General features: G+C 38.8%; 1 protein-coding gene across 3 annotated transcripts; it reads left to right on the top strand.

Moving 5' to 3' along the window:
• Positions 1-290: 290 nt before the first annotated feature.
• Positions 291-21,497, top strand: STEAP2 (STEAP2 metalloreductase). Of its 3 annotated transcripts, XM_027102387.1 has the most exons (7): positions 291-610; positions 5,336-5,534; positions 11,985-12,109; positions 12,350-12,874; positions 15,339-15,866; positions 18,745-18,909; positions 20,878-21,465. In XM_027102387.1, the coding sequence occupies exons 4-7, from the start codon at positions 12,383-12,385 to the stop codon at positions 21,163-21,165; spliced, it is 1,473 nt and encodes a 490-aa protein (XP_026958188.1). In that variant the 5' UTR covers positions 291-610; positions 5,336-5,534; positions 11,985-12,109; positions 12,350-12,382; the 3' UTR covers positions 21,166-21,465. The 3 variants fall into 3 exon arrangements, with proteins under 3 accessions (XP_026958188.1, XP_026958186.1, XP_026958187.1); XM_027102385.1 differs by lacking the exon at positions 5,336-5,534 and having other exon boundaries at positions 20,878-21,497; XM_027102386.1 differs by lacking the exons at positions 291-610; positions 5,336-5,534 and adding an exon at positions 666-888.
• Positions 21,498-22,033: the final 536 nt, after the last annotated feature.

A 22,033-nucleotide genomic window follows, 5' to 3' on the forward strand; every position in this document is an offset into this window, starting at 1 on the left:
GGAGGAGAACAGTGGGCTCAACTGTTCTAGAGAGGCTTCAAAAGGAACCCTGGGAGAGCCCCGCAGGGAGGCGCAGGCCAAGGGCGGATACGCGGCAGCTCCCAGAAGGTTTGGGGGTGGGTGGAGGCGGGGAGCGCGAAGCTGGAGCCGTGCCGCCCAGACTCCCCGCCCCTCTGCTGGCCCTCTTGGCGCTCAGCGTTGCCGCGCTCTCCCCACGCCTGCCCCGCCCCCGCTCCGAGCTCTCCGACTCCTCCCCGGCTCCTCGGCACTCCCACCTCGCCCGCTAGGCTCTCCACTCGGCGTCCCGGGGCCAGCTCCGCGCTCTGCGCCTTCACTGAGCGCAGCCCCTAGCGGCGCGTCCTGCGAGGCCGGGCTCCGCGCACCGCCCTTCCTCCCGCCCTCTCTCCTCCTCCTCCCCTCCCCGGTCCTGCGCGATCCAGCTTGGGGAGGCGGGGAAGCTGCCCGAGCGTGACCGCCGCGGCAGCCAGTGTGCAGCCGCGGGCCGGAGGCGCGGTTCCTAGGCCTTAGAGCGCGGGGAGGCCCCTGGAGAGTCGGCGCTGCTCGCGGAGAGCTGCGAAGCCCGCCCCTACGCGGCGCGGAGGGCGCGGAGGTGAGCGGGCTGGGGAGAGCTCTAGACGCGGTGGCGGGGGCGGAGTTGGGGAGCCAGATGCGGTCGGCGCCAAGCACTGCATCCCTCCTCCCCTGGATTCCGCGCCGTCTGCGGCGTCCGCCTGAGCTGCTGGGGTCCTGGATCGCCTGGTACCTAGAGGCGGGGAGTGGGAAGCGTGTCTCTTCCACGGATCCCGCCCCCTACTTCCCCGAGCTCCCAGAAAGTCCTGAGGTTGGTTGGGCCCAGGAGAAAGGAGGCCAGGAGAGACATTGTCCCAGGTAGGATGTGCCCCAAAGGGAGAGGACGGGCAGGTTACCTTAGCCTCCCTGATAGTCTCCTTACCACTTTGGGTTCATGCGGGGCACTTCATTGAAGATCGGGCAGCGCTGCTTTTCGAAATCTAAGTATTTCTAGTAGTCATTTTGTTTATTACCCAGTGATGTGACCGTGGTGTGTTTAGGCCATTATGTGTTAGAAAGTAATTGGCCTCTTCTTTGAGTGTCCTAAATTATCAGAACCCCGTATTCAGCCACAGCCAAAACTTGTTCAAAATTATGCCCCCAAAATCTTGCTCTTAAAATAGAGCAGGGAGATAAAGAGAATTTTTGTCGAGAGATTTCCATTTATTATCTTCCCCACCCCTTGGAGAAGGATTGATGTCAGTTTTTACTCCTCAGGCCGTACATTTTTTAGATGGAAAAACTTATTCCAGGCCATGGTTAATTATCACTCATTGCTGTGGGTGGAAGTGCAAGTAGAATTCGAACTCCTGCCCCACTGCCACCCTCTTGACTTTGATTGGATTCTAGTCCTGTTAACAGCCCTGGTGCTGGGAACCTTTTTAGTTCTCTCCAAACCAGTACCCCATCACACCCCATACACTTTTTTCACCTTTATTATTTCCTCGTCGTGTTGACCTCCATTTATTTTTTTCTTTCTTTATTTTAAGGCTGTATTTTTTTTTTTTTTACTCTACAGCTCTCTCTTGTTTCAAAGCTTAAAAAGCTGTCTACAGAAGAAAAACACCCGTCCTAGAGATTTTGCAGCATATTTAGAAACATAACTGGAATGGCTGCAGTTTCTTTCTCTTAGCTTGTCAGTCATTGGGGGGGTGGAGGGGTAAGGGAATGAGACAGTATTAATAATGATGAATTGAGCTAATTGTGCAGAAAGGAAATGAAAAACTGTATCCAGGTCACTTTTTATTGTACTAGTGACATGGAAAATAGACTTGAAGTGAATGAGTGTAATTATATTTTAATACTGCAGTTTCAATAAAGGGCATTCAGGGCATCAGGAGATGCATTTATTCTGTCTGTGCTCAGCCAGTAACCATGACATTGACTTAACCATGACATTGACATATCACCCGCTTTCGGCCCACAAGCCTTCATCAGCAAAATGAGGGATCTTATCTAGAGACCTATTACAGCTCTTCTGGTCCTGACATTTTTGGATGCATTTGACAACAAAGAATATTTATTGCATTCTTATGTATATACTATGTGCCAGGCACTGTGGAGGCAACGATGGACAAGACAAACATGGTTCTGCCCTCAAGGAGCTTATTTTCTGGTGGGGGAAATAGTAATGAGTAAAGAACAGTTACATAAGAAAGGAAACCTAACAGGGGCTCAAAACAGAACAAAACTGGAGTGAATCATTGTATTGAAGAGACATGATAGGATGTGCAGTGTTCACAGGATGGGAAAGTGATTGGTCTTTTCTACTTCAAGAAAAGGTTGCTGTGGCTGGACCATAGGGAATAACAGTCATACAGGATGACATTGAAGAGTTGTGCTGGGGGACTTTCCTGGTGGTCCAGTGGTTAAGACTCCGTGCTCCCAATGCACGGGGCCCGGCTTCAATCCCTGGTCAGGGAACTAGATCCCGCATGCACGCCACAACTAAAGAGTCCGCAAGCCACAACTAAAAAGATCCCATATGCTGCAACAAAGATCTCCTGTACCCCAACTAAGACCCGGTGCAGCCTAAATAAATAAATAAATAATAAAATATTTTTAAAAAGGAGTTGTGCTAAGACTAGCTAGTTCATTCAGAGTCTTCAGGTCAGGTTCATTTAGGTCAGGAAGGTGACTGCAGTTCAAAATGCAACAGGGAGCCACTGATTTTTAAGGAGGTGAAAGACATCATCTGATTTACAATTTAGGGTGATCTCAGCTGCTTCCTAGAGAATGGTTTGGAAAGAGGCAAAGGAGTAAGTACAGAGACCATTAGAAAATGTTTGCAGAGTTCAGGTGAGAGATGAGAGAGACCTGGATTAAGCTGGTGTCATTGGAGAGGGATTTAAGGACTATTTTGGAAAACAGAAGTTGGTGTTGGATTCCTTTTTTTTTTTTTTTTTTGCCGGGAGCGGGGCTCTCACCGTTGTGGCCTCTCCCGTTGCAGAGCACAGGCTCCGTATGCGCAGGCTCAGCGGCCATGGCTCACGGACCCAGCCGCTCCGCGGCATGTGGGATCTTCCCGGACCAGGGCACGAACGTTCATCCCCTGCATCGGCAGGCGGACTCTCAACCACTGCGCCACCAGGGAAGCCCTAGTGTTGGATTTTATTTATGTCAAGGGTGAGGGAAAACAAGGACTGGAGGATCACTCCCAGATTTCTGGCTTGAGCAACTGATGAGTAATGATATCATTTACTGAGAGGAGGAAATTTGGATGAATGCAAACAGTTCTGGGTAGAAAAAGTGTTTTGTTTTGAACTGTTAAGTTTGAGATGTCTATGAGGAGATCATAACCACAGCTGCTTGGGAGGAGAAAAGGGATGGTCTCTAGGACAGAAGTGGACAGACTGTCCTTTGATAGGTGAGGTTAATGATTGTGAATTGAAGGTGAGCTGCGTTGTCTGATTTTTCTTTAGCAGCCTTCACCAACTTGGATACAGATACAGTGAAAATGGATAGCTGGGTTCTTCCAGGGCTTAAGTTTTGCCAAGTGGATGTGATGGAGAACAAGAGAGTTGTCCTAATCTGTTCAGGCTGCTATAACAGAATATCATTGGCTGGGTGGCTTAAACCATAAACATTTATTTTTCACAGTTCTGGAGGCTGGGAAGTCCAAGATCAGAGCAACGGCAGATTCAGTCTGGTAGGGGCCTACTTCCTGGTTCATAGACAGCCAACTTCTCACTGTGTCCTCATATGGCAGAAGAGAGCCCAGACCTCTCTGGGCTCTCTTTTTATCCCATTGATAAAGGTTTCACCCTGTGACCTAATCCCCTCCCAAAGGTTGCACATCCTAATACCATTACATTGGGGGTTAGGATTGCAACATATGAACTGTTGGGGGATAGGGGATGATAAACATTTAGTCTGTAACAAGAGTCGATCTTTTTAAGTGAGTAATGATAAATATACACTGTGGAATCTAGGATGGATAAAGAAACCGGGAGAGTGAGAATATAGTGGATCAGATTTCGTCTACCATCTGCAATTATCAGTGTGAACATTTGACTAAGGTTATTGGAAGGCTAAGAGATAGTGCTTGGAGATATCTGAGGTATGGTGGAGGCAAAGATTCATTGCCTTAGATGAATAAGTGAAGGAAATGAAGCCATGAGGTTGAATGCTTCATCCATTTGAATGATGAAGTAGTAGACAAGGATGACAACTGCTGGGATAGAGAGGAAGAGTTTGTATGTATTGGGGGCCAAAGTCACTAGTGATAATGAATAAGCTAGAAGTCAGTAGATGACAGCAGTGAGTATAGGGAGAGGATATTACGAGGTGCCGTGGGCTTCAAAGGAGCTTGGGGTTTGCAGGACAGAAGAAGAAAGGTTCAGATGTGGCTTTCAAAGTCAAAAATACACTAACTTCATCTCATGGCCCTGGAGGATTACATTTTCTTGATAACACATCCAAATCAGCAGGTTGTGAATGTCATCAAGATCTCTGAGGACAGCCCTTTCAGAGTTACTGTTATCCAACAATTAATGCTCTAGATGTTTATATGTGAAACAAATTCTGTTTTGTTTTATAAAATTAATATAGCACAACAGCTGCCATTCAGCCAGAGGAATGTCAAGGAAACTCCTCTAAATTGAAAATCTTAGGATTTCATGTATCTGAGTGTAATGGAATTCTCTTAGCTTGATAATATACTTTAAGATTTAAATGCATACATCAAGTCAAATGTCCACGCAAGAAAACTGTGACCTTGAAATTTCAAAGAACCCTTATGCTACTTAAATCACACTGTTAGATGGAGCTCATAAAGTAGAAGTGTCACAGTGTTAAATAAAAGCTAGCAATTACCATTATTATCTAGCTATAATTCTTGGAAACAAAAGAATTTTAGTGTTGGGAAGGAATGCAGAGTCAAGTACAACTTTTTTGTTTTCCATTTAACAAAGGAAACTAAGACTCAGAAAACAAGGTGATTTCAGAAGCCCGGGCCTATTCTTTCTCCTCGACACCACATAAACAAAACTTTCTATAAATGTCATAGTCTTTTCAATTATCTAGTCTGTATTACCTGTGAATAAGATCAAAACAAAAGGTACAGAAACTCTAGCGCCTTGCTAGTCCAAATGTGGCCCATGAACTAGGACCATGGGTATCACCTGGGGGCCTGGGAAAACTGCACACTCTCAAGCCCCCCCCCAGACCTGGAGAAGTAGAATGTGCATTGTAGCAAGATCCCTAGATGATCATACCCACATTAAAGCTTGATAGTCGGTCCACCTGGAAATTCTCGTCTGCTCAGGTCAGCAGAACCTCTGATGCCTGGAGAACTGAGGAGAGGAGCCCCTCGTCAAGTGGAAAGAAGAGACAGCCTCACTGGAACATTCTGAATTTTGAATGTTATGAGCTAACAGGAACAAAGTATGCTGTGTGGTGGGATGACACATTTTAAGGAATGGCACTGCCCTTTCCAAAAAATGAAGAGAGGATATTGCAAAATAGTGAGTGGACCTTCTGAGATAGCTCGGAGCCTGCGTGAGAAAGGGGAAAGGGCTGCATGCATATTCTATAGCTTCCAGCATTCAAGGGCAGCTGTTAGTCTCTTGCTAGGGTTATTTTTCATTTTTACAAACAACAGTGTGAAAAGGAGTGTAACTGAGGATCAAAAGGCCACATCTGTTATCTCCAAATACCAAAATAAGTATGAGGTTGAATCCTAACTCTTTTAGTAGAGTTGTTTTTGATCTTGGCTGCATATTAAAACACCTGAGGATCTCTTAAAAAATCCTGATACCCAGGCTGAACTCCAGACCAATTAATAAAAATCTGGGTGGAGGGGCGGTGGTGACTAGGTATCACTATGTGGTAAAGCTCCTCAGGTCACTCCAGGGTGCAGCTGGAGCTGAGAACCGCTGCTTTAGAAGGTCATTCTCTGTTGTGGGAAGAGGCAGCTCTGAGACTGAGGCTCTCCCTCTCCACTTAACCCAAGCAGTGAGTGGGACCTTCTGGTACTCCCATAGCATCCAGCACAGTCAGCAAAATTGAAGTCACAATCTGCTGTGTGTATAAAAGCCAGTGGGGCTTTCAGGACATTGTGGGAAGTAGGATTTTTTTTTAAAGAGGCGTATACTCTCGGCAGGTTTTATTAAAATTTGAGTAATAACAGTTACTGCTAGTGGGAATATTCTAAAATTGGATTGTGGAGATGCTTACATAACTGCAAATACTGAAAATCATTAATTTATACATTTAAAATGGGTAAATTTCATGATATGTATATTTCACCTCAATAAAACTTATTTTTTAGTTGTTATATATGCTTCAATATTCATAATTTAATCATGTTGCTTGGATGGCCAGGAAGCCACTGCCTGTTTTGTATCATTGGAGTGTTAACATCTAGCTGCATGCCTGGTGGATAGGGCTCAGTGAGACATTGGATGGGGGAATGGTTGGGGATGGATGGGTGAGTATCATTATGACCTTTGGTTGTGGACTGATTTCTAAATTGATGTCAATCATCAGAGACCCCTAAAGTTCACAGCACCCAGTGGGCATTGGTGCCATTGGTAAACTGTTTATGGTATGGTATTGAAATTAGGGAAAGGGGTTTGTGTAGAGGCTAGAATAGCAGGCCCATCATAGAAGATTATTTGTTTATGAATAAGTTACTGCAATGTAGAAAAACTTGTATTTGCTAGCCAATAAATATAGGTGTCCTTATCTCAGAGTACCATCTGCAACAAGGTTATAAGATGGGGAAATTATTTCAGCCATTATGAGACCTGCTACTCCCAGCTTCATTTTAGACATACGCCCTGGTCATGTTAAATTGCAGTGCTATGAAAGCCCAGGCATGCACAGGAGACATGGCTGTGCTTGACGTAGCAGGCTATATATACTATGAGGTGGATGGAAGGACGTGTGTAGCTTCTTCTCTGGCCTAAACACAGAAGAAAAGTGGGTTGGTGGGGAGGTCTTGGGATGTTGTTGCTTTAATTTATTGAAGAAGATACTAAAATTTTTTATTAACTGAAGTCCTTGAGTAATACATTTTAAAAATTGAATTTCTAGACTAACCTAAATTTAACCAGAACGCTTTTTTGTTGAAAATCTTCCTACCATGAACTAGACTGCTTTCTTACCCTAGCAATTGCAACATGATAAACATATAAAGTTTTGTTTTGATGATTTAGGACCTAGAAACATCATAAAATCATACCCATATAAACGTATATATTGAATACATACTAAGCCTAGGAAATACCTTGGAAGTTACTTGTAATTTTGAATATCTCATTAAAATTCTGGTTATTTGAAAAGTCTGGAAGGCTTGGAGTTAGTCATACTTTCGCTTTAATGCTACTTTCTGAAAATCTTTTGGTTCTATAAAACATTAACACAAAAAGACACTCAGATCCAAGTATGAAATATTAATGAATCATTTGTAATTACCATAGTTTATAAACAGAATTTCAAAGAATAGATCTGCATAGTTTTAATAAAATTACTATTTTGTAATTTTTGGAAAATGATTTTTAAATGAGGATGCATACAGATTATGCAAAAGTTTCAACTGAGGGGAAGAATTTAATAGTCTGACTTAAGTGGATTTTAATATTCAAATAGCGAATAGTGATTGGACTGCATTATATTAGGACAGTTATTCTCAAACTTTAATGTGCATCAGAATCACCTGAGGGCTTTTTATGATGCAGATTGCTGGGTTCCACTCCCAGGGTTTCTGATTTAGGAGGTCTCCGGTAGGTCCTAAGAATTTACATTTCTAACAAGTTCCCAGGTGATTCTGATGCCGCTGGTTCAGGGACCATGCTTTAAGAAATCACATTCTAATTTTTCAAGCAGAATTGCAGCTTTGCTTCTGGCATTGTCTAAAGGACTTAAGAATTTCTTCCAAAAAATAAAAACCTAAAAAAAAACCCCCACCTCTTCCCTCAAAGAAATACTTTATTGTTATAAACAGATGGGTTTTATATGTTTATTTAAATGCTGAGAATGTAGGGAATATCTTTTTGCAACCCAAAGATCATGATGGTAAGAATCACAATTTAGTCACAGAAAATTAGATTGGGATATTTGATATTTCATGTGAGGATTAAGCAGACATCTCTAGCATCAGGGAGTTTGTTCCAAGGTGCTTTTCTCCCCTCCCCAAATTCTCTCCAACAGGCTTAAGGTGTACTTTACATAGAGAGCTTCCTAATGTCAGACCAGTAAAAAAGGAGAGGGAGAGGATCTATATAGGACTGCCAACTCAAACAGCTGTTATCACTATCCTTTTATGAAAAAAGGACATTTTGACCAGTAGTTAAGAGATACTCTCAGAGTAAAGGACAATTTGTTAAATTGAATAATTTTATGAAAAACTCCCTATTGTATCCATATACTTTTTAATTGCTGTCGACCAGTGATAGCTTCACATTTGGGAACCAGTGCCCTAGCACTTTTAAAGTAAGGTCACAGAAAGCCAAATTTAATTTTGGATCCTTATGGTTTTAAGTTAGAATGAGCCTGTAGTGTACTGTCATGAACCTGGTTTGAAGACATTCTGTGTAATTTAGAGATTATTTCCCAAGTACAATTCATAAATATATAGAATGACTTGAGGTAAGGGAACACCATGTGATATTTTTCTCTCCCTGATTTTCTAGAATAACTATGCTCTGATCATACAGTCTAGTTCTTAATTATATGCTGATATGAGGATTTTTTTTCTGCTTTTTATTCCAAGTACATACTGTCTCTTCCTAACTGGAACGTAAACTCCTTAAGTGTACGCACCATGCGTCTCTTCTTTATCTCTTATGTGCAAAGCACACAGTGGCCTGGATAAATTCATGCTGGATCACAGCAGAGTAGATCTGCCTTTAGATTATAGTTGCATCACTCCTTGTCAGTGGAAATGTACAATGTAAGGTGCTGATTACTCTTATTTTGTAAATAGGTAAACCTTTTTCAGCTATTGACATAATTCACTTCTTATAACCCCATTTTTTATGGATATCATGATTGTAAACTTCAACTCAGCTGTTAATCAAGTGATCCAAAATGATGGCTTAGCAAATTGTAAAGTGATTGATGAGGTTTTGCTCCAGTGTCTCAGCCCCCATAGTTTGTGGAGATGCATTGCTTTTAAGTCTGTGTACAGATGGCTTCCACAGGATACGGACATACTTCTCGGCTCTTTTTCCTTTCCCTCTTGAAGCAGTACACACCTTCACAGTGTTTGCAGAGCCCCCAAAAGAAAATGAGTTGCTATCTGGGGGTTCTCCAAGAGATACCCATCAACCAATCATGTTTTGTTTTGTAGTATTAATAAATTTAGGTCTTTGGTTGGTTTTGATCAAAAAATTGGATTTATTGTTGATTGATTGATTTGATTGATTGATTGGTAGCTAGAATTCCTAACCTTATAGCTTTGGATTTACCTAAAACTATCCTAAGCTTGAACTATTTAGAGTTAGTATTTCTTTTGGAGAATAAAGTTAATGGGTGACATTTGGTGATCTAGACAGTTTTAAGATTCCCCATACAATGTTGGCACTGCAATATTAGAATGAGCAGAGGTCAAAAGACTCGTATTTGAAGCCTTGTGTTAACTACCAACTGTACTGTCTTTGATAAATTGCTAAGGTTCTCTAAGCCTCTGTTTCCTCATCTTTAAGATGGGCATAATATGTACTTCACAGCCATCTGAGAATTAAATAAGGTAATATATGTGAAAATATTGTGAACTATGAAATAGCACACAAGTACATGATATTATTATATGCTTTCAGCAATACACAAATAATCCACCTCTCCGATCGTTAAAGGTTGGCTTTTGTTTTTTCCTCTCATGAATGCTTTTACATTCCTTAACACTTTGATGAAAAGAGTCTCATTTTTTAGGCCAACTTCTATTTGTAGGCACAGTCATACTATTAAAGGGTTCAGTTAGAACTTGCCATTAGAAATACAATGTGAATAAGGCCCAGACATGTTAGGACAGAGTCACTTATTAATATGTATAAAATACAGGGTATAATGAGGTACCCAGAGATGACATTATTAGGCCCTAATGTATTTTAACCTATTCACATTCTGATGTGCAGAAGGGGTTTGAACTTGCTTTGTAAAATAAGCAGATAAGTGATACTGTTTTGTTTTTGTTTTTCATTTGAAAAGGTCTTGATCATCATGATTCTTATATTTAAAGATTTTGAAATTCTTACGTATGGGGAGATGCTACAGTCTCTACTCAGAAGAACTTGGGACTGGGATATAGGAAACTTGGTTTCTGGTGTGTGAGTCTAGTTAACTCTTTTTACCCTTAGATAATGTATACGACTAGGGGTAGGTTGGTCAGTTCACCTTGAATTGTTTAATGAAATGAGCATTGATTTAATTACTTCTGATTCCTTTAACTGCTCCTGATTCTCCAAGTGGCCAACAATATCTCCAAGATGTTGACAGTTTTATACTAACCTGGTGCCTCTGACCCCCGCCTGCCTTTCAGGGTGTATGGGGTCACTCCAAGGGACAAGAAATAATTATCACCCCTTATATCTTGAAAAGTATGAAATGAAACATGTAATAGATTAAAAAATAGTGAGTTTTCTCCTTTCCCAAGATCCAAGTTAGACATTAAGATGAGTAGGTAATGCTAAGGAGCAACGACATCACCAGAGAAGGAGAATACACTAATACGAACACAACCATCACTCTTCCACCTTGCCCCCACCCCCATATCTTCCTTAAATTCCTTACATGCACCCAGATGACACATACCTTAGCTAGACTGCCTGGGTTCTAATCCTGGTTCCTCTAGTTTCTCTCTTGTGACCTTGTACAAATTATCTTTTGCATGTGTCAGTTTCCTCATCTGCAAAATGGGCATGACAGTATTAGTACCTATCTCATCGGGTAGTTGTGAGGATTCACTCAGTTAATTTGTAAAGCACAGAGCTGGCACATAGTGTATGCTATATGAGTATTAGGTAATATTATTATTATCTTTTTAAAGATTAATTTACTGATGTATTTGGAGTCATTGAACATGCTCCAGTTCTAGGGTAAAAAGTTGGATTTTCCTTGCTCCAGTAATTTCAAATTTCATTTAGTAAAAACCCAAAAAAGTGTTTTTTAAAGCATTCCACCTGTTCCTGTAAAATCCATTAAGTTCTCTGAAGTGATCCACACCTGCTGTTAGCATAAAGGAAATGGTGCATTGCGGATAAAATGGAAGAGTATTTTTTATCCAGACCCAACAGTGACACTGATTCATGGTGATCTGATTGGTGTGCTCGAGCAAGTTACAACAAATATGAGCCTATAAGGTGTTAGTCACTCAGAAAACAATTTGACAGATTTTTCCAGCAAAAATAACTGCATCATGTTGTATGTAACGAATGGAAAAAAAAAAAAAAAAAACGGGAAGAAAAAGATTTCAAAAGTACTGTGTACTTTAAGACCATCAACACATTATTAACCCCCTTTACACAGGGAAGCTATCTTTCTCTATGATAAGTTAATAGGACATAGGGTGAATGATAGAAGTCTATTGTATTTAATTAATTCTTTGTTGTATTTTGATGCCTACTTTTCTGAAAATATTATTTAAGTGCAAGGTTTCATTCTTTAGTAGCTGATTTAGCTTACTCTCATTTAGTAATAAAGTCCCTCATTAGCTACTGAGGTAGACCCCATCACAAATGACTGTAGACAGTTTGGGGTTATAAATAAGTTCTTGGTTTTTATTATTGTTTTTCTGTTTTCTGTTGTCTTGTGAGCTATGATGAACTGTCATAGTCCTTCTCTACCTTTAGTGGCATTTCTGACTTGCTGCCTCTGGTCTGCTGAGCAATTGGATAATCACACTTGTTAGAACTGTGTTTTTTAAAAAGTTCTCCCTTGCTGAAAACTTCAGTCTCTTTCCTTTTGCACTCTAGAGCCTTGCTGTTCAAAGAGGGGCCCGTAGACCAGCAACATTGGCATCACCTTATTAGAAATGCAGAATCTTGGGCCTCACTCCAGACCTACTGAATCAGAATCTGCATTATAACACGATTCTCAGGTAATTTAAGTACGCATTAAAATTTGAGAAGCTCCACTTTAGCGCATCAACTTTGTGACAGGTCATTTTTCTATTTCGAGATCCATTTTTAGCTTACAAATTGTGTCTTGCAGTGTTCGAGGTTATATAGCTTGCCAAACTATTTTACCTCTAGAAACAAGGGATGTTGTTATAACATCTAGAAGTGTATTCATGTTTGCTAATAGGTAATTGATGAGCATTTTATTTTCTCTCCCCTAGGATATCCCTGGTGATCTTAGAAGAGTCGGTATCATGGAATCGATCTCTATGATGGGAAGCCCCAAGAGCCTTAGCGAAACGTTTTTGCCTAATGGCATAAATGGTATCAAAGATGCAAGGAAGGTCACTGTAGGTGTAATTGGAAGTGGGGATTTTGCTAAATCCTTGACCATTCGACTTATTAGATGTGGCTATCATGTGGTCATAGGAAGCAGAAATCCTAAGTTTGCTTCTGAATTTTTTCCTCATGTAGTAGATGTTACTCACCATGAAGATGCTCTAATAAAAACAAATATAATATTTGTTGCTATACATAGAGAACATTACACCTCCCTGTGGGACCTGAGACATCTGCTTGTGGGTAAAATCCTGATTGATGTGAGCAATAACATGAGGATAAACCAATACCCAGAATCCAATGCAGAATATTTGGCTTCATTATTCCCGGACTCCTTGATTGTGAAAGGATTTAATGTAATCTCAGCTTGGGCACTTCAGTTAGGACCAAAGGATGCCAGCCGACAAGTATGTATTTTTAACTTTTATTCTTAGTTAGATGGTATTTTGTACTGAAATAGTTAAAACAAATATCATATATTTAAAAACTGAATTTTGACACTCTCCAATGATTATCATTTTGAAAACTATGTATGAGCTCCTGAAGATTTGTGTCCTGACCTTGTAAGGGCACATTTCTATTCCCAAAATGATGTGAAAAGCTGAGAAAATAACTGGAACATTCCTATCATAATCAGCTAATTCAAGAAAAAGGCAAGGTTGGCAGTTGAATAATGGGCCATCTCCTTGCTTCCTCAAATATTAAAACAATTTCAATCATGTCTTTTTTCTTTCCCTCTCTCCCTCCCACCCATCCTTCCATCCTCCCTTCTTCCTTCCTTGAAGCTATTTGGTAAACAGTATCCCATCTCTGAGCGAAATGCTATGTAGTATGATCCTGAAGAAGAATGCTTTAGAAGTACCTTTTATTTTATGTAGATTATTCATAGAATTTTAAATAGTCCAGTTTGTTTTATTTTAAGGGTAGATTTCAATCTGCGTGGGGAAGGTAGAAGCAGATTGGATTTCTCAGGTTCTCCTTTAATCTATGAGTTCTGTTTAGTTCAGTTTGAGAATAAAGCAGATGGGGAGCTCCATCAATGCTTTTGTGGAATGGGAGCTTTTATAAGTAAACACGTAAAATAGTGCACCTTAAAAATCTTTCAAAAGTGTGGTTGTGCATTATAATGAAGCATGATGATAAAATACTTTTATTTTTGTCCATAAAGACAGTTGATTAGATGTCTTAGAAAATAAATTCAAGTATTACATCACTATATGCTGCATATCAGAGTCATGATAACCATTCATTTTCAAGTGTTTAATTTGGAAGAATGTATACTTTCTTACTTTCCTAGAGAGTATTTCTGAATCCTTTTTTTCTTTTGCATATCAACCAAGGTTTGGCAATGGATACAAATCTAGCAAATTAGAGATAAACCTGAATTTAGTCCTTTGCCCAAATTTGTGATAATTTTAATTATTCAACAAAAGAAATTGTAGAACAAGAGATTAAGTTCAATGTGAGCTACAGAAAGAGTTTCATTTGTATTTTGTAGTCCTTGTGGCTTTATGAATGTTTGATTTATTCTTTTAGGTTTATTATAAAATTTTATAATTTGTAGTTTTTTTCCCAGTGAAGTAAAAACAGTTTAATCCACCATTGTCACACTTGTAATAAATTTGAGAATGCTTTTCCTTACTTCTTTGGTATATATTTCTCCACCTTCCCTGCTCCATTTTAGAAGTTCATGAACATTTGTATAATAGTATAGACTTTGTCATTTATATGGTTAGCGTTAGATAAAATTAAAAATCCTAAGAGCTCTACATTCTCACCATTATGTAACTAGGTTTAGTAGGCAAGCATTTAAGTGTGGTCTGTTTCAGAGCCTTTATATAAACATCCTCAGGGATACATTTAGGAATTTGTTTTCCCTGAACATAGCTCAGAGATTTTATAGCAAAATTTTTCTAACTCTAATCCTGGCTCACTCCAGCCAGGAACTTGTGAACTTGGTGTTCAGCAAATATTTGTGAATTCTCAACTACATTACAATATCTAAGAGGTTTTGGTAGTTTGAAAGCCCACCCTCACCCGTACTGATCACAATCCCATCTTAGAGTTCCTATAGAGGCAACAGCTCTTAGAAAATGGCAGTTACTTTACTGTTTAAGTTAACTAAGCCTATTAATGCTATTTTTTCCCCACTTTAAATTATCCTCATTTAAAGATGAAAGAATTTCATAATTCTGACCAATGAAATAATAATATACCTGAGATTATCCATGGTTTTGGTGAATTGGTTTCTAAGCCAAAAGTTAAATTTTATAAATAGTGTAGCATCATGATATCATTTAGAGGTTTTAATTACAAATTCAACCATTCAGAATCCATGCTTATCTTTTCCCTTGCTGAATAGCCATAAAGGGCAATGCTTGAAATCACTCTACTCGGCAGAATCACTACAGTCCTAGAACTAAGTACTGTCCACCAAAGCCTGGAGAGCCAGCCCCACCGGGTTCCCTGCAGGAGTGAGAGAGCTGGACAGGGGAGGGGCATGGCCTGCAGCTCAAACTCCACCTAGACTGTTGGAGGGAAGACCTTACCTTGTCTGCTCAGAACCTGGTGATCCAGAAACCTTTCTCTCTTCCCGCCCCTCTTCCCCTGAGGACTTCTATTCCCAGGTTCAAGCTAGATTTTTCTGCATTTTCTTTTCATGTCATTGATGGTAGCAAGGACTTTGTTGTTTTTATGATACTATTTTAACCTATAAATAGATTAATAAATTAATAAATGCTTTATCTCCTTAATTTTTTTGCATCACGCAGGGTCATCATAAGTGATGCTCTGTGGATTAAATGGAACGTGTGATTGTTACCATTTTTATAAGCAATAATAGTAATGATGAGTCTTCTGTTTTTTCCATAGGTTTATATATGCAGCAACAATATTCAAGCTCGACAACAGGTTATTGAACTTGCCCGTCAGTTGAATTTCATTCCCGTTGACTTGGGATCATTATCATCAGCCAGGGAGATTGAAAATTTACCCCTGCGACTATTTACTCTCTGGAGAGGGCCAGTGATGGTAGCCATAAGCCTGGCCACGTTTTTCTTTCTTTATTCTTTTGTCAGAGATGTGATTTATCCATATATTAGAAACCAGCAGAGTGACTTTTACAAGATTCCTATTGAAATTGTGAATAAAACCTTGCCCATAGTTGCCATCACTTTGCTGTCCCTGGTGTACCTGGCAGGTCTCCTGGCCGCTGCCTATCAGCTTTATTATGGCACCAAGTATAGGAGATTTCCACCTTGGTTGGAGACCTGGTTACAGTGTAGAAAACAGCTAGGATTACTAAGCTTTTTCTTCGCTTCAGTCCATGTTGCCTACAGCCTCTGCTTACCAATGAGAAGGTCAGAAAGATACTTGTTTCTCAACATGGCTTATCAGCAGGTATGGGACATGCTTGATACTTATCTGATGCTAGTAAAATACGTGATTATTAGAATTTGTAAAACGTGAGATTTAAAACAGTGTAAAATAAAACTTTACATATCTTGTAATAGACATTTTGGTATATTTAGGGAAGAGAAAGAATTGTTCTTTAAACAATGTTTCTGCACAAGAATTATGCGGCCAATTCAGAATCCTTTAGAATAAAAGCTGCTACTATCCCTTTCTTTGCAGAAAGAGCTGGGTTTTGTTTTCTTTTTTTTAAGTTACAATTGCAGTGATTACTTTCAGCATCAGTTAATTATTTTATAATTGTCTATGTTCCATGAAATAATAAGGCAGTTCTCAGTAAACATACACAATAAAATTAGAACTAGTGAAAATATGAAACAGAATAGGAAGTCAAGATCAGGAGACACACAAGGTTTTTGTTATCATAAAGCAGGAAAGATACTGCTTCCTCAGGTGAACCTTTTCTAGCACTTAGCTCTTCAAGAAAATCTCTGGGAGAGCTTCATAGAAGGGGCTTGATGATGGAATAGACTATGATTTTCCTCAATTTCCATTCAGCAAATGTAAGGGGTTTCACTGAAGCTCTTTGATGTAGCATTTCTCAGTGAAAGCAGAGGACCGTGTGTGTACTAAACACATGTGTAAGAGCTTTTGCATTTTATAAGAAACCAAGGCATCATGGTCCAAGTATGTAGCATCCAGTACTTACACTTGTTTCAACAATAAAACCTAAAATAATTTGAAAAAAATTACTAGATTGATGTTCTTTAAGCCATTCTCTCTAAAAATAACCACTTAAATGAATACTAAGGCTTTGATATCTACTCCACCAGCTTACTCACCTCCTTCATGTCTTCAGTTTGTTGACACAAATAATCAATAAACAATCAATAATAAGAATAGAAGAGAGTTTTATTTGCGCCCAACTGAAGACAACCTCTCAGTAGCTCTGAGGGGACTATTCTGAAGAGGCAGGGAAGGAGCCAGTGTGTATATGAATTTTTTGGCTAGGAAATAAGTGTAGTCAAACATACATGTTTGATAAAGAATTACTGCTAATCACAAAGAACAGATATCTCAAGTTAATGATTTTAGTGCTTTTCTATATATGGGAAGATGCAAGAATCTGGGGTCATTGAAATTCTTCCTAAGATATGCATCTTAACGACCTAGGGGCCAATATTTCAAAGCACAGAAAGCCTCATCCTGTTTTTTTTCTCCTGAATTCCCCTCAGGGCCCGCTGTCAACTGACAGTGGGTTGTGACTGAACCCTTTGTATAACTTGATGATGAGCAACATTCTTCTCTTTAATGGTAAAGCTGATATACAATGTATGTTTGACAGGCCGTAAGACAGGCTGTTCTAATTAGCATAAATTTCAAGCCAAATCGTGTATAAGCCAGAATGACTTCCCTATACCTCAATATGTGAAAATTTCTTCCATCAAGTTCTTACCTCCTCAGCGAGGCCTTTATTTGGACACCAATTTACATTCTACCACCTGCTTCTGACTCAACCCTGGTACTCTCAGCCCCTCTTACTTTACCTGCTCTTCTTTCTCTTTGTTCAATAGTATTTACCAGCTTCTAAGACACTTTGTGTTCTTTGTTTATTTACTGTTCTCTGCCTTCTCTCATCATAATGTAAGTTCACAAGAGGAGGGATCTTTGTTTCGTTCACTGATATATGCCTAATGCCTGGAACTGTGCCTGACACATCGTAGACACTTAAAAAACATACTCATGGAACAAAGGGATGAATTGGGAGGGCTTGTAGATAGATTCAGGTTGTAATCTCCAGGTATACTGGAGTATGCTGTTATTCTGTTGTATAGACACCAAATGAGATAATAAGAGCCTTTATCCACAGAGAAGCTCTGTGGCTCTTTTCAGGGTGTTGGTATGATTGCTTCAGGGAAGTAATGGCTAAGAAATAGCTTTTCTCTCTCTCTTTTTTTTTTGCATTTCAATTATGTTTGGTTACCTGGAATTGGACAAAAAGTTAAGCTGGTGTTAAGTTAGAATGTTTTCCATGAATAGATTACTTAAACTGAAGCTTTAACCCAAGGAATCCAAGCTTTGATTTATACTCTAATTATATTGTTTGCATGTAAATAGACAATTCTAAAAGTAGCCCCTATGCAGAATACAACATATTCAGAGTTAAACTCTGGCTTGATTATATGTGCATTATCAATGTAAGGGAAAGTACTGAATGAGGCAACTGGACAGTTGGAAAGTATATTAATGAGGCCATTCAAGTGGGTAAGTATTTGCACTCCTTAGGGCTTTATCCTCAGGGAAATCTCAGCTTCCTGGGGAAAAGAAGGTAAGAAGAGGTAAATCAACATATAAATAATCTTCAAGTAAGAAATGAAGGCACAGACATAGTTTAGAAATTCCCTGCCTGGATTCTAAATTGAACTAAGGCCAGAGTGTACCCAAAATATTCAACCAAGTTTAAACTAACTTATAAAAGCATCAGAAAACTAAGTCTAACTGCCAGTACTTCTTTTGTGTCCCTCTGGAACCAACCACTCAGTATTTCACGGTCTTGGGACTCCAGAGTCCCTGTCACCATGATGTATTACAAATGTGGTGACAGATTTACCCACCCTTCTCACATGTGGGTGAGGAAGGAGAGAATCTTAGCCCTCTTTTTGTTTAACTCTCCCTTCTCTTTCCCTCACACCTGGAACAATACCATCCAGTAATAGGTTCTCCATAACAGTTTGTTAAAATGAATTAGTGCAACTCAAATGTTCTATGTCAATATATGACATATTGTTAGGCCAGGAGTGAACTCTGTGCTGAATCAGTTAATATTCTACCAAACAAAGGAAATTTACGTTTGCTTTCTTGTTAGGTTCATGCAAATATTGAAAACTCTTGGAACGAGGAAGAAGTTTGGAGAGTTGAAATGTATATTTCCTTTGGTATAATGAGCCTTGGCTTACTTTCCCTCCTGGCGGTCACCTCCATCCCTTCAGTGAGCAATGCTTTAAACTGGAGGGAATTCAGTTTCATTCAGGTATGTGGGCTTTGTTTGGTGAGGGACTGGGTGGCATAGATTTTTAATTCCAGTTAAGTACAGTTGGATTTTAAATATGCTGCTAATAAAAGAGTGCCCCTGGGACTGCTGTTCGTGCACCTAGCTCGTGGAATGTGTGTCGCTAGAGGCCAGCTTAGGACCATTCTGGTTTAGTAAGTGAAAGACCAGTACAGGACTTTACTGGAAAGCTTTGATAGTACTGCCTACTATGTTACAGATAAAGGTTATTTGAAAAAGAAAAAAAAAAAAAAAGTGGGGGAGGAATGAGCTTAGATCAAGTTTAATACCAAAGTCAATTTATTATTGGGCAAATGAATGAAGACTTACTTTATATTTTGAGTCATCTTGATCTGTCTAGAAAAGTCTCATTCATCGTAATTCAAGTGGAGAGAAGCTCAGTTTGAATACTTTAAAGGAAATGTGTATACACATACAAACACAAGTGGTAGTTAATGGATTATGGCAAGCAACCAGCCTTATCATTCTTGTTAGTATATGTATTTGGTACATAAGTTGTATACATATGTATATGAGTGTCTACAAAGGGGTTTCAAGATAACATTGTGTTCTTTGACAAGTTAAACATTCACTTTCTCCAGTAATAGCTATTTAATACATTTGCATACTTTAAAAATATATAACTCAAACTGAGACCCTACCTAAGTTACCATAAAATCAGTATTGGTTGTATCCAAATGGTTTATAGCACAATATGGGGATGGGTGTCATTTGGTGGTACACTAAATTTTGTTTGTTTTTAGTTTTGTTTTTTGCCTCTTCGCTTGAGTTTTTTTTTAAGTGATCTAAAAATCTCATTCAAATTAAGGGCATATCCCTCGTCTAAATTCATTTTTCCTTTTTGAGGGAAATAAAATGTGAATATTTTCCCAACTGCTAGTTTAATCACACCTGAAAAGAAATAGAAGGCCCACTGATAAAAGGTGCTAGACGGGTGCAAAGTATCATTATAAATTTAGATGAGTAATTGCAAGCAGAACAGTTTTCTGCGAGAGAGTTGATCCTTCCCCAGTGAAGTTAGAAGTTACATTATTATGCCGATGTAGTACTACATTTTATGTAACATAAACCATTTCTTAAATAAGCAATTAAACATAACGTAGGGAACCCAAAATGCTGAACTTTTTGATTTTAACCTGTGAACTGTTTAACAAAGTGCTCTTAACAATCTTATATAATATGGTTGATAAAGCCATTTGAAATGCTTTTTATGTTACATATTAATACTGTAAGATTTTTCATATTTATCTTCAACTAGTATGTATGTGTGTATACTTATGAGAATGCTCTTCAGCATTTAATTTTATTATATACGTGTGTATATATGTATGTATACATGTATTATATACACACATACACACATTTAAAAAAAATACACAACTGGTAGAAATGTGGATAACTTTTATAAAGGAGTTTTCCAGTTTTTATCAGTATCCTTAAGGAAAACCCAGATGTTTTGACCAGTAATCCCACTATTAGAAATCAATTCTAAGGAAATAAACCAAAATATAGAAAAGGGCTTAAAGTGACATTATAGTTGAGGAAAGTAGGAAACAGAGTAAATGATCAACAAAAAGGGATGGTTAGGTAAATTATAGCACATCCATTCAATAGAATATCATACAGCATTAAAGTCATGTTTTCATATTTAATGACATGAGGCAAAGGTTCTGGATGTGATAAATAATCAGAATATTAGGCTATATGCAATACAGCCTTATTTGTGTAAAAAAAAGTGCATATAAATATATAAGAAATATATGAAAATACTAAAATTGTTTAATGCAGTAGAGAACAAAGAATAACTCAGTAATTTAAGATAAAATAGTGTTATCAAAATATAAACTTGGTATATCTGGATGGGTTAATTTATGAGTTTGAATAATTTGCTTCTTATTCTGTTTCTTTTTCTTCCTCCCCTATCTCAAGTCTACACTTGGCTATGTTGCTCTGCTCATAAGTACTTTCCATGTTTTAATTTATGGATGGAAACGAGCTTTTGAAGAAGAGTACTACAGATTTTATACACCACCAAACTTTGTTCTTGCTCTTGTTTTGCCCTCAATTGTAATTCTGGGTAAGATCATTTTACTCCTTCCATGTATAAGCCGAAAGCTAAAGAGAATTAAAAAAGGCTGGGAAAAGAGCCAATTTCTAGAAAAAGGTATTGGAGGAGCAGTTCCTCATCTCTCACCAGAGAGGGTTACAGTAATGTGATGATAAATGGTGCTCCCTGATGCCATATAAAGTTCTCCTCATGCCATTATTTTTATGACTTCCTTTATCTTCAGTTGCAAGTGCACTGTCAAACTGCTATGGGCTGATACCTCTTCAGTGAAATCTCAGCTGAATTAGTGGTAGAATTTTCTTCAAATTTGTTTTCACTAATGTCACATTTTGCCAATATGAGTTTTTATAGTCAACTTATTGTTGAAATGTAGGTATGTTTTGTTTTGTTTTGTACAATCGTAAGGCTGTTGTTATTTTAACAAACTTTATTCCATAATCAGGCAGAAATATTTGTAGTTAATAATATAGATACAACATAATGTTAAAAAACTTTGCACACCAGCAGAACTTTAAGGTTTTTTTTGTTTTTTTTTTTTGTGGTACGTGGGCCTCTCACTGTTGTGGCCTCTCCCGTTGCGGAGCACAGGCTCCGGACGCGCAGGCTCAGCAGCCATGGCTCACGGGCCCAGCCGCTCCGCGGCATGTGGGATCTTCCCGGACCGGGGCACGAACCCGTGTCCCCTACGTTGGCAGGCAGACTCTCAACCACTGCGCCACCAGAGAAGCCCAGAACTTTAAGTTTTAATATAATTCAATAGATATATTTCTTTTCTGAAGCTTCAGTAAGGTTTTAATTATTATCTAGCTTAAGAAATAGAAATGCATAACCATGCATTATTTTTAAGAAAGGACACATTACATTAGTATCTAGGAAAGGGTGCATGGTTAAAATCCCTATATTTCTTTCATAAGATCGGGTTTGAAGAATGTAATCAATTGTATGAACCAATGTGATTTATAAACAAACACAAATTAAAGAGACAAACTGAACTTGAAATTATGTTTAAAATGCATT

The sequence above is a fragment of the Aethalodelphis obliquidens genome, unplaced genomic scaffold, assembly GCF_003676395.1.
Source record: "Aethalodelphis obliquidens isolate GAN/ISIS:26980383/991018 unplaced genomic scaffold, ASM367639v1 scaffold5, whole genome shotgun sequence".
Taxonomy (NCBI): domain Eukaryota; kingdom Metazoa; phylum Chordata; class Mammalia; order Artiodactyla; family Delphinidae; genus Aethalodelphis; species Aethalodelphis obliquidens.

Excerpts from the sequence above, each read along its gene's own strand:
- STEAP2 (XM_027102385.1), top strand. The coding sequence starts at position 12,383 with ATGGAATCGATCTCTATGATGGGAAGCCCCAAGAGCCTTAGCGAAACG. Across the intron at positions 12,875-15,338 it reads CAAAGGATGCCAGCCGACAA|GTTTATATATGCAGCAACAA; the intron begins GTATGTATTTTT and ends TTTTTTCCATAG. Across the intron at positions 15,867-18,744 it reads TCAACATGGCTTATCAGCAG|GTTCATGCAAATATTGAAAA; the intron begins GTATGGGACATG and ends CTTTCTTGTTAG.